Source organism: Podarcis pityusensis (genome assembly GCF_964106645.2).
Source record: "Podarcis pityusensis genome assembly, chromosome: 4".
In the NCBI taxonomy this organism is placed as follows: domain Eukaryota; kingdom Metazoa; phylum Chordata; class Lepidosauria; order Squamata; family Lacertidae; genus Podarcis; species Podarcis pityusensis.
The window spans coordinates 53467944-53481247 of NC_138027.1; the positions used below are offsets into that span (position 1 = coordinate 53467944).

At 40.3% G+C, this 13304-nt stretch overlaps 2 protein-coding genes across 3 annotated transcripts in view; one reads left to right on the forward strand and one right to left on the reverse strand.

Moving 5' to 3' along the window:
* Positions 1-13304, forward strand: part of CLIC6 (chloride intracellular channel 6) — a 120832-nt gene that overhangs the window by 74991 nt on the left and 32537 nt on the right. The gene's annotated exons all lie outside the window — the stretch shown is intronic.
* Positions 1-13304, reverse strand: part of RCAN1 (regulator of calcineurin 1) — a 33278-nt gene that overhangs the window by 18493 nt on the left and 1481 nt on the right. Inside the window, exon 1 of one of the 2 annotated variants that reach the window (XM_081002834.1) lies at positions 7601-7642. The exons of the other annotated variant lie outside the window; for it this stretch is intronic. Coding sequence (XP_080858960.1) covers positions 7601-7627 — 27 coding nt within the window. The 5' untranslated portion in view covers positions 7628-7642. Of the gene's footprint in view, positions 1-7600; positions 7643-13304 lie in introns of those variants that run through there. 2 annotated transcript variants of the gene reach the window in all.

The window sequence follows — 13304 nt, forward strand, 5'->3', positions numbered from 1 at the left end:
ATTCTTTGGGGGAAGCCATGTGTTTTTCGATGTATTCGAAAAATGTATTTTTCAAATGTGACCTTAAAACATTAAAATGTTAAACAGTCCAAAACATATACACAGATTGAAGTTTGCCAAAGCTAACACGAAACCCATAAAATATGCATACACACACACCCTCCCTGGTGATAACTTGGTGAGTATTTTTCTGCTTTGGTGGCAAGTCTGGGGCAGGAGGGAGGGTGAAGATGCTTTTTTTTTTTAAGCTGCATATTTATTATTTTTAAAAAAGAGCTTGTTTGAGAGCAGTTAATGGACTATTAAGACACCTTTAGATGCTTATAAAACATCTTCAGAAGTCTCCCCCTTACCTTCTTAAAAATACTTTGCACGTTATTTTCCTAGGCTAAAAAAAAATCTGCAAGTGTTTTTCTTTACGTTAAAGTTTCCCATTTGAGGAAAGAATTAAGCATGGGAAGTTGCAACCAAGAGTGCTTGGGTGGGAGATTATGAACTAATTTGAAGAACTGGCCAGTAACTTCCTGCAGTCCTTTCTTATTAAACCACATGTACTACATTATAAAACTATGGAAAGTCACAATGTTTCCAGATAACAAAAAAATAAAAAATAAAAAATGCATAGCATTTTCCGTAAGTGATTCACAGCTATATTCCAGTTTCCAGACAAGCTGGAAAAACATTTCACACAGACTGCTCCCTTTTGGATGGAAAACACAGGAAACCTTTAAGAACATGTAGTCATGTTTATATCTGCTATAAATGCAGCTTGAGATGGGAACACAGGTCAAATCCTCCGATTCACTAAGCTATTGCTGCCATCCCAGTATACTTCACAATTTACTGACTTTTTATGGACCCTAGGCATAATCGCCTTCTTTCAGATTTGCTATGCTTACCAAGCACAAGGGAGAATGAGATCCAAGACTGCTTACTGAATTTTCTTCTCATTCATAGGTTCATTCATTCATCCTATAGAACTTAAACCATTTTTTTAAAGCATAGCAGTTATGAGCATATAAAGAAACAAAGCTATCCCCAGGTGTAGATCAGTGTACCTCACAAAATTAAATTTATTCACAGATTCAATCCCTGCCTCTGGAGACTTCAAGGAAGGGAGTTTCATTTCAGACAATGGTTCCCAAACTTTTTATCCCATAGACCTCTTAAAAATTGCTTAGGGTCTTTGTGGACCACCTAATGATTATTCTCTGGAGTGGTGCATCCCATTTCACTGCTTGAGGCAAAACAGGAAGTGCCCCTATAATGCCTCCACCAAAGCATCCCTTGCCTAGGTTGTACAGTGGCATAAAGCAAAGGTGATAACAGCAGGTTCTGGTGAAATTTTGGTGAGGGAAACTGGCACCAATACAACTAGCGGCAGCTGCTTCACCCTGCCTCATGGGTGCGCCAGCCCTGACTTTTCTGCATTTCAGAACCTCCAACTTAAGATGCGTAAAAAAGAGCAACCTTGCAGTATTATACCAATGTCATCTGATTAGGTTTGGGTGATGTATCGATACATCACCTAGTACTGGTTTGAGGGCCAGAGTGCAATGGCGCCTTCCTACACGATATACCTCTGGGTGAAGGCGCCATCACACTCTGGCCCTCAAACCAAGGGTGGAACGAGCCAATGCAGCTTGTTTTTTCCTTGGCGGGCTGGTTATGGAGCGACTCCTTCCAGTGGCTGGCACGTGGAGGAACGAGCTCCATTGGCCCCAGCCCTGCGAGTTGACGTGGTCAATGTAGCTCTTCCTCCCTCAGTTCACTTTCATTGTTTTTATTTTTTTAATGTTAATGCAGTAAAGCTGTTAACATAATAAATGCATAGCAATAGCTTTTGATCTCCTATTTAAGGCTGTGCCTGAAAAAGGAGCAGAGTTTTCTCAGGATCCCAGGGTTCATTCACGCAACACAAGACTACGCAATATGAATTAAATGTTTATGAGCAATGTTTTTCAGAATGGAAAATTTCCATGGAAAAAACATAGCACTGGACCTTCTGTAAGCATCACAGCTGAAAAGTGTCCCAAAGTGCTCTACAAGTCATGAATGAAACTTTTAAAAATTCTTTCCACCATCCACTTTTCAAAGGCAAAGGTCGTCAAGTCAGAGGTGTTGCTTTTTTAAAAAAATTGTTCTTTAATGACCCCAAGATTCATGACAAGCATTGAATCAATTTAACTAGAACACAATAAAACTATAATGGAATAAACTAATTCTAAACTAGAGGATAATATTCAAAAGATATTACTATTTATATTTTATTCTATTCAGAATGCTTCCCAAGCTATGTAAAGCAGTGCTGCACTGAGCTGTAATTGCATGGTGCAGTTGCACTTATGGGATACTACGCCTGTGTTGTTTGGAATCCTCAATAACTTAAAAGTCTATAGGAGAATTGCCCCTCTCCTGCCTAACACCATAAGTTATCTACTATGCAACAGTTGATTAAATGAAAGGGACCACTGCTTCTGACTCCTTGGTTGTATTAAATTAAATGAGATACGGTTTAACAATAATGATTCTTCTGTTTAAAACAGAAAACAACAATCAATGTACTTCAGAATAAGATGCTTTGATAAGACATCTTTATTGCTACTGCTATAACTGGGTTTAATTAATCTAAGTGATACATAGGCCTGACTAACTCACGTCTGTTCAATTATATCTTGATTTGTTTTCTGTTTAAGGGAGCTGCTTGAAGAATAATTTGGAATCTTGGCATGTATATTTACTTAAAATAATTTAGAGACCACCTTTCATTATAAAAATAAGGCAGTTTTAAAAACCCATTGAACACTCTCTCTCTCTCTCTCTCTCTCCCCAGTGGTACCTCAGGTTAAGTACTTAATTCGTTCCGGAGGTCCGTTCTTAACCTGAAACTGTTCTTAACTTGAAGCACCACTTTAGCTAATGGGGCTTCCCGCTGCCGCTGCTCCGCGGGAGCACGATTTCTGTTCTCATCCTGAAGCAAAGTTCTTAACCTGAGGTACTATTTCTGGGTTAGTGGAGTCTGTAACCTGAAACGTATGTAACCTGAAGCGTATGTAACCCGAGCTACCACTGTATATATATCTTCTGACATCCTCTGAAAATATATACCGGTAACTATATTTTCTGACAAAGAAATATCACTGAAAGTTGGGCCAGTTTACAAAAATTGTAACTCTTTTTTCATCTCATACCAGGGCTTTTTGATATGGAACCATCTTTTGTACAAAGCAGAATGAATGAAGATAAACTAGGATACCAGAATTACCCAGCGTTTGATAATTATTAGATAGGACAAGCTGCTACACCACACATTTGTCATTTTCTTAAGTATTAGCTCTTCTTCAAACTGGCATATCTTAAAACTACAAAAAGCGCAATTGGTACCTACACATATTCATTACTATTTTCTGTATACTGTATCTGCCTTCAGTTCAGTTATTGGAAACATAAAAGTATATTCAGTTCAGTGCTGACATGTAGTGCAGATCAGCCACTATGCAACATTACTAAGGCGATCAGGGCAATGGTCTTTAAAGCAACTGACAGTTAACTTCATGCAGCAGCTCACAAGAACTTCAGGATCTCAATTGTAAATCTCACCTACTTTTCCAACTACATTTATGAATGTAGTTGGTTAATTAATCTGAGTGACTTAAATTACTTGGTTTTGTTTCTTATTCAATTCTATATAAAAAACCACAGTTCTTATTGAAACTGCTCTTCTTGTCCTTCTTTCACTAACCTAATGGAAAATATATTTGAAAGATTGTGGTTTCCTGAAAAATATAGTTAAACATTGTAATTGCTGCTTCAGAACCCTTTTTACATAGAAGTGTAAATAAAACTTTAATAAACCCCCAGTGTTTTGTAACTGCTGATTTATTTATCTAGCAACAGAATACATGGATACAAGTGAAATTAAATGTTGAAATGTTTTCCCCAAAAACAATTCCTAGCTTATAATCAAACTTTGAAAACGCAACTACCAAAAGCAACATTAAAAAATAAAGTTTTCTATAAGAAAAACCTCTAAAATCCACAGTTGGGCAATACCTTTACTAGAACCAGTTTAATTGTCACAAAATAATGACCAAGCTTTTGAGCTCCCAAGGGACATTCAGACTGAAAATATTCTGCATCACAGAATTACTAAATTAGTTCAAAGGACAGTGTATAGCTTAGTTTTCTGAAGCACAGGATCAACTACCTGCATAACTATGATACTGCCAACCTCAGCAAGTAGTAACTAAATCATTATCAAATGACTGAATCTAAGACCTCAATTCTAACCCCACTGAAGGACCTATTTCTGAGCAGAGATGGTTAGGATTGTGCTGTAATTTATTAGCTTTGAAACAATACTTTATCTTTTCCTGTGGATGAGTAGGTATTTTAGAAAATGGCAAGCAACTTCTTCTATAAGTAAGAGTTTGTTAAGTACTGAATTAACATCCAAATTTGAAACGTACACTACTTCTACCAGGATCAACACCAACCACTGCCCCAAGGGTCTTATCATCAAAACAGTCTTCCCTCAACACCACTGTGCATACTGTCTAGATCAGTGGTTCCCAGTTAGCTAAGTACTGCATACCCCTGCTTTCAAAAAGCAAGCCATGGATCCCCTACTTAATTTTTTAAAAAATACCTCTATGGTAGTTTTTGCTATGTGAATGATGCCACGGACCTCCTGGGTGCATTATGTAGACCCCTTGGGGTCCACGGACCACCAACTGGGAACCACTGACATAGATAATAGATTTTTATTAACTTATGAAGCAATATTGATGGATTCTTCTGGATAAAGATGTATTAGCTACAACACCCGCTTTATGACAGGGGAGCCAGTGTGATGTAATGATTTGAGAGTTGGACTAGGGTCTGGGAGAGAAAGGGTTCAAATCCCCACTCAGCCATGAAGCTCACTGGGTGACCTTGGGCCAGTCACCACCTCTTAGTTTAACCTGCCTCACAGGGTTGTTGTGAGGATGAAATAGGGGGAGAACTATGCACACAACCTTAAGATCCTTGGAAGATAAAGGTGGTTAATTAATTAACCAACCAAAGGAAACTGCACAATCTTCCTAGCTAACTCATATATACTACCTGCTCATTTCTCTGGCTGCTTATGTTCAGATTTAACCTATAATTGAATCCATTATTTTTCTCACATCATTTGCATACCCTGGAACAGTGGGCAAAAGAGCAAGATTGGCTTAAAGTGGTGGGCTTTAAAAAAAACCTATTTAAATAGCAATATCAATATGCCTGGCACTTTGCAGAATACAGTTTGCAGAATTCCTGCTCTGAAGAAGTTGTGATCTAAAGTTCAACACAGGGGAAACAGGGGGGAGGAAACAGGGGCAAAAGAAAACAAGGAAGAATATGCAGTTGTTTCACTTGCATATGCTTAGATTTGGTTAGAGGCTTATCTGAAGTAGGGGTTGGACCCAAGGCTTAATGGGAAAGGCACGTTTTGAGGAGGGATTTGAAGAAAGTGAGCAGTAGGATCATAAAGGTATTCCCTTCCAAAACTATAAGCAGGCAATGTAAACTAAAAAATAATTGGAACTATTTCATTAGCAAATGGAATGCAGAGTGAAAGCTATGCTGATGTGCATACATGCTGATGGGCATACAATAAATTTTTTGTTCATTGGTTATATGCCAGACTGTTATGACCCCTTTTGGTGCTCTATTTGACTATTCAAGCTAGAAAAACTGGTTATTGAATCACTCTTTCACTATATATACTTGCAATATATACTAGAAGTGCTATTAAAGGAGTTTCTCCCCAGAGAACAGAGCCTCCCAATACACAACTGACCTTTAACATAAGTTGTCATATGATACCTTAAGGCTGGGCTGCTACAAACTAGCTGGTTAAGTACACAGTAACAAAGGATTAAGTGGAATAATCTTCTTAAAGCATCAAATGGAAACTTAGAATCATGCAAACTGCAAAGCTATAAATAACTGGTTTTCTCAAGCAAAGAAAAAAAATTCCAAGATATGTTAATGATTCATGGGTCAATTTCCTCAACTTTCCTATTATCCCCTTTCCCCTTACATTATATCCATCCAACTGCATACAAGAGGGCTAAGACATGTGGAAGTAACTTGAAAAGAGGTGGGGAGTTAAATCTCTCTATCTCCTGGCAGACAGATTAGGGGAAGGGGAAGGAAGGCCCTCCTGTTTACCAAGCATCTGACTAATAATCATCATCCGTGTTGGCTTCCTCTTGTTACTTCTCCTTAGCACTCCCAAGCTTCTAATGCTAAATTTAATTTTAATCTGAAAGAGACGTGACAGAAATCGTATCTGCAAGTATGTCTTTAATTGAGAGAGCTACTTAGTAGAAACTTGCAGATACAGTGGTACCTCGGGTTAAGTACTGTACTTAAATTGTTCCGGAGGTTCGTTCTTAACCTGAAACTGTTCTTAACCTGAAGCACCACTTTAGCTAATGGGACCTCCTGCTGCCGCCGCAGCGCCGGAACACAATTTCTGTTCTCATCCTGAAGCAAAGTTCTTAACCCGAGGTACTATTTCTGGAGCGTATGTAACCCGAGGTACCACTGTACTGTAGACAAAACTTTTAAAAGTTTATCTTAACAACTGCTAACTTCTAGGCAAGGGAACACTATTATGGCCTGAAAAAGCAAAGGTATACTAAATATGATCTTTAAGAAGAATCAAAATTATGGAAAGCTCTCTCTGGACTTGGCAGCCACAATTTTCAAACAGATCTTACTACTACCACCAGAATATAAATTTAACTATGTTACAGGGAGGTTGGGGGAAGCTTATTTAACTCAGGTGCTGCAGGTCCCAGAATTAATAATATTAACTAGTAATGCAGAAAAATACATTTTTTTAACTTTCCCAAACTGTTAATCATTCCTACATTTCTTGCAACTGGGGAAGTTGGTTGAGCATATACAAATTTAGAGGAAAAATCCATCTTGTGAGGTGCTGAAAACACACCACTCCATACTAATGTGGTTTGGAAACAGTAGTAAGCTCCAGAATTTGCCAGACCACATTACTAAAGTAAGATTTAAATGTGAAAGTGTAGAACAGGCTGTTTATTTGGTCACTCTGAAAATATAATAAATCTTAAAATATGAATAGAAATATGAAGGATGGGACAGAAAAGTTAAGGAGAAATCTTTCCATGCTACCTTCCCTAAAATGGGAACATATGAAGTTTGGGAGAAACTGGCACTCTCACGAAATAACTTCTCTTTCAAAATGATTACTGAAATATTTTTAAAGCAGTGTTTTAAAATAAGAAAAACAAAGGCTGCCTAAACACATGGATTTAACAAAAGAGTATTTGTAATCAATGTATTTTCTGTCATCCCTACAATAGATTGTGTTTAATCCAGAGAATCTTAAGTGGAAAAATAATAAATAAGGGAGTTTCCTCCTCACTGTAGCCTGCTACTCCTTAAAAATCTGCTCCAGAGTCAGAAGACTCTCTGTAATGGCGCAGGATAGGTTCAGGAAGGGTGTGTGTGTGTGTGTGTGTGTGTGTGTGTGTGAATAAGCCAAAACCAGGTAGAGAGACCATGTGCAAATAGATGTTCAAGGTACCTTCACTTGGTTTTGGCCACTTCCCATACTCCATCATTCCAAAGGGTTCTCTGACCTTCAAGAGCAGCTTTTCATAGGACACAGGGAGCTGCAAAGGTGGAGAGGAGGAACACCTGCCATTATGCTTGCACTTTTCTGAATCCAAGTTATGGAATCTTTACCATTGTCAAACTCATGTTTTCACGAAGAGAAAGAGGGGGACAATCTGAAGATTTTTCTCTAAGGATTATATAGGAGAACTTGAATCTGATCAAAAAATCTCCTCCTCTGCACATATATAACGAGAGTCCTGCTAGATCTAGTCTATCATTCTCTTCTTACAGTGGCCAACCAGATGCCTATGGGAAACCCACAAGCAGGACCTGAGTGTGACTGTACTCTCCCCACCTGCAGTGGAGGTTCAAAAGGAATAAGCTCAACATCCTAAGAGTTCCTGGAATATAGTGACAGCCTCCACATAGGCACCCAGAGGATCCTTGGATTGGCCAAGGACAAGTAAGCTGTGCTTGCTACCTCTCAGCCAAGACATCTCCCTCTGCAGCAGGCCCTGTGTGACTGCTTGTGCAGTGCCCTCTGCTGGTGAGAACATTCCAATGACGTGACAAAAACACACGTGCAAAGCTCAACCAGGGTAGTTTTTTAAGGGTGTGAGAAGTAGTTTCATCGCATCAAAACTTTGCAGACAAAAGTCAAGAGGCCTCTATTATTGATAGAACCCCACTGCCTGCCATCCACATGTTTCCTTTCAATGTTACAAATCAGAGGAATGCATGCCTTTATTGACTCCTCCCTATTCTAGCAAACAGACTGGATACTTGTCTATACAGGTATGGCATTTTAGCAAAGTTATAAAAGCTACTAAATATGCCACTAAATGGACCATGAGGCATTACAGAAATCTACTACATGGCCAGACCTTGCCCTATATACAACTCTGGTATATTCTTTAAGAAAAAGATAGTGGAAGTGAAAAGGGAGAAGGAAGGAGTAGATGATAATGGAAGTGGAAAACCTTTTATAGAGTTTTTTCCTTTTAATACTAAAAATTCAACTTCAAAAGGAAACCAAGGGTAATGGAATGGGGAAAATAGCATCATGAGTGGAATAAACTTGTATTTACCGTATTTTTCGCCCTATAGGACGCACTTTTTCCCCTCCAAGGGGAAATGTGTGTCCGTCCTATGGGGCGAATGCAGGCTTTCGCTGAAGCCTGGAGAGCGAGAGGCGTCGGTGCGCACCGACCCCTCTCGCTCTCCAGGCTTCAGGAAGCTATCTGCAAGCCTTGCGCACCCGGTGGGAGTTCCCGCCGGCTCACAAGGCTTGCGGGCAGCAGCCTGCAGCCCGGGGCGCCCTCTGGAGGGTGCCCTGTGCTTCGCGCAATGTCCGCAAGCCTTGCGAGCCCGGCGGGAGCCCGGCTTGCGGATAGCAGCCTGTTCTGGGGGTTGGGGAAGCTCGGGCTTCTCCCACCCCAGCACTGCGGCTGGGGGGGGGGGAATAATTTTTTATTATTTATTTCCCCCCAAAAAAACGAGGTGCGTCCTATGGGCCGGTGCGCCCTATAGGGCGAAAAATACGGTATCTTCCATATTTCTGGACTGGTCAAATGCTTGATTAATGTGCTAAAACTCTTTAAGAAATCGTTTAGCAGACCTCTTCAGAACTTTCCCATGTTTGCAAATTACTCTATTTTAAAAACAAGTGTGACCAGCAGTATGAAATATGATACTGCTGGAGAGCACAGTTTCACAGACATTTTGTGTCTCCTCACAAACATCTTAGCTACATTTTGCCTTCGGGAGATGAGCTAGCAAGGATCTAGTGAACCAGAATGAAATGCACATGGAAAGTTTCCAGCTGAAACAATCTACTGAAGGGATGGGGCTGCGAAACCTCAAGCCGCGGGCTAAATGCTGCCCCAGAGGCCTCTTTTTGTAGCCCTCGGGGACTCTCTAGAACAGCCTTTCTCAACCTGTGGGTCCCCAGATGCTGTTGAACTGCAACTCCCATCACCCCTAGCTAGCAAGGCCAGAGCTCAGGGATGATGGGAGTTGTAGTCCAACAACATCTGGGGACCCACAGGTTTTGAACCGCTGCTCTAGAACTACACTATTCACTGGCCCTGCTCCATGTCTTTCTTGGGTGCTTTTGTCTGCTGGCTGGAATCTGTCTTTGAAAACTTAGAATGCCTGTTGTTTGTCTGGATGGGGTGTGTGTGTGTGTGTGAGAGAGAGAGAGAGAGAGAGAGAGAGAAAACACCTCTGACTTTTGTATGGCTGGAATTTAGCCTCTTGGACAAAAGCAATAGTCCCACACACTACTGGCATGAGGCCCCCCAGAAGGTTGCCCCTGAGAGTGAAGACTTGGGCTGACATGGACAAGAGGGTGCCCACACTCCCTGCACCTGGGGTGGCTAACCAATGACCAATCAAATGTTGTTGGGACTCCCAACTCTCATCAGCCCCAGCCCACAGGTGGTGGGAGTTGTACTCCAGCAACATCTGGAGGTCCACAGGTTAGCCACCCCTACTCTACACACTAGCCTGGAAACGCCACCTGACATTGTTAACACTGAACCTTCTGCCAGTTCCTAACCTAATCGAAGGAATACCGTATCACCTATTGCTTGGCCTTTGAGAGCCCCGAGATCCTGAGTTTCCTTTAGAAGTAGCACTTTAAACTTTACGTAAAACCTTGACTCTCTTAGTTAAGCAGGAACCAAATAACAGTCATTCTCTTGGTGTACCTACTCTTTTGCAACCTTTGTTTTTAAATCTTCAGTCAAGTCTTTGATTAAGAGTTCAGTGAGATTCATGGGGCCTATCAATCATCTGCCAGGACCTTATGGTGCAGGGCAAATAAGCAATCCAAAAAAATTACTACTACTAATAATAATAATACTGATAAGCAGCAAGAAGACTGTGGGCAGGGTGGGGATTGGGTGGCAACAGCTTTGCAATAAATTTAAGTCTGTGCTACTGAGACTCAAAGAAACAAACCCTTTTCTGTTGCATGAGTTAGCAGTAAAAAAAAAAAAGGAAATAGCGGGGGGGGGGAACAATTAATGGCTGACAGTGCTTATTTAGTTATTACTGAGAAAGGGGGTAGAAGGACAGAAAGCAACATCAGGATGTGAATAACGAACACAACCATGAGGAGTGGGAGGAAAAGGAGGGATAAATACTTCTCACACGATAAGTCATGCCCACTATTTAAACATAATGGAAAGCACAACTGAAAGAGTGCTATAACTCTCATGTGTCAATGCTTGCTTGCAGTTCTGGATACAGCAGAAAGCAGAACTGAAAGCTCTAAGAGTCCTTTGTCTGAAAGCACTCTAGGTTCTTTCAGCTCCATTCAGGCAAAGAGGCCATGGATACATATGACTAATATAGGTGTGAATAGCAAGTTAACCTTCTACGGGTCTGAAGGCTAGTAACTGCTGTGGCTATTTGGCAGGAGAGGTTGGTCAGATGTATAATTTATCTGGAATATATCTGACAAATTATACACACCAGCAAAAACAGAGTTTCAAAAGCACAAGCACTCTCTTTCAGACAAACTTTGCAAATACTGTAAGTGGTGTTACTTCACCCCCTTGTGGCTGATCCAAGCATAATTTTCAGGATTTGGAAATGAAATTAAGTGACTGCTAACAAGAATAAAGGATAGCATTCATATGGTACGGCTCAAGTGCTCCAAATGCATTGCATTAGTCAAGATGTAAAGAACCATGAAACTAGTTCTATAAGCTCACAGGAATTTTATGGCAATTCTCAAAACAGTAAGCCTCCAATCTATATGGCAACTGTTTAAAAAGCAAGTATATGATAATATGGGGGTCAAAGCAAAAAACAAAATCCTAACTGGTTCTCTGAATTCCAACTATTATCTTGGTAATCTTCATTACAGCCATTTAAGAACAGCAACAGCACCATATACGAAGGCTAGTGAATTTGAGTGGGATTAGATATGAACTGAGGATTGGTTGGTTAACACCCTTATGCACTATATTCAAGAAGGCTACCCTAGCACATATATCTATTTCCATGTCTTTCTGCAGTCTTGAAGTTGCCTAAAGCTTGGACTCACATTGGAATCATTTGAAATGTAACATTTTAAAAGTAAAACAGCACAGAATATATATTTGAAAATACAAGTTTGCATTTCTTAAGTGTACCTAGTATGGCTGCCGAGTATGTAAGTAGCTATGGCAACTATTAAGGTTATTTAAAAGGACTATAGATTTAGATCTTACAAAACCACATCTTAGTCCTAGAAGAAAAATACAGCAGTTTTATAGATAAACAAATTATCAGTTAGTAAGCTTATTGTTATTGTTGTTAGAGCAAGAGCCTGAACATTAAAAAATAAATAAAATTTGCTTTTAGTTCTTCATTCTTTGAAGCACCATGTAACAAAAACTGATGTATTACATTCTGTATGATTTTCCCCTCATGCATCTCAGGCAAAGGTATAGCTTTAGCTGATGGAAGGGACTAAGTAGGGAAGAGAGATAAAGCCAAACATTATGTTTGTTCCTGCCAAACATCTGACTGTAGGCAGAGATGCTAGAGTTACACTTTGCATATGATGGTATATGGAAACAGGAAGCAGGAAGGGGCACTTATGTTTCCTATTCTTCTCCTCCCGCAATATTTATACAGCAGCATGGCATTTAAAAATAGCAATATGTCATTTCGAAGGCCAGCCATGGTTACAACCTTTCATTCCTAACGATGTGAGGGTCAATTTGCGTCTTTCAAATGTAGGTTGATACATTTCAATTCACCTGCCTGACTCTTTGAACTACCTGGAAATATCAAAATTTAAGTCACATGTGGGAGATGGCAATAAAGCTCTGTATATGGACCAATGAATCAAAGATAACAACTGGAGACAATAATTTCCTCAAAGAGTGATGTAGGAATTGGCACTAAAAATGCAGAGGATCAATTTTAGAAATAAAATAACCAAGCAAGTGCTTCTATGCCAACCAACAGATATCAAAAGGGGGTATCTGCATAGTTAAGTAGGCAGAAAATACTTCCCCCCCCCAACAGGAATCCCTCAAAAATAGGTAGACCAAGAACTGTCAAGATACCTTGGCATCCTAGAACAGATCAGTGGTTCTAGTCCAATACACTTGTTCCTGCTTGGAGCTTTCTGCTACCAATAGTTTTATTGCATCACAGCACAGCAGCAGACTGGTCCAAGTAGCCCTCATATGGAGTGTGCTACGGGGCTCAGGCCAAGGGTACATCACATTTTGTTGCAGATTTCCTCATTAACATCCCCAAAGGCCTACAGTAGTGGTTTTGTACAAATTATGCTTAGCCTTTGTAAAAGTAAGGGCTCAGAGCTGTCCGATATAATTGCTGGCAAAATTCAGTAATCCTTGGGCCAGTACAACTCAGGACAAAAACTAAACACATGTCTGCACAGGATCAGGTCCTACTTAACAGGTAGCAGATGTACCACTGCAACCCTACAATACAAGCAGGCAGGGAATTGCAGTCCTTTCTGTTCTGTGGCCGGTCCCTTTTCCACAGGGCCAGCCCAAGACCTTTTGCTCTCTGAGGACAAGATGGTGTCCTGTCTCCATTCTACATATGGAATCTGACTGGCCTGGAAGCTGAATCTTACTTCAAAACTGGCAATCTGATAGCACGCTCCACACCACAACGGATGGCACGAGGCTAGATTC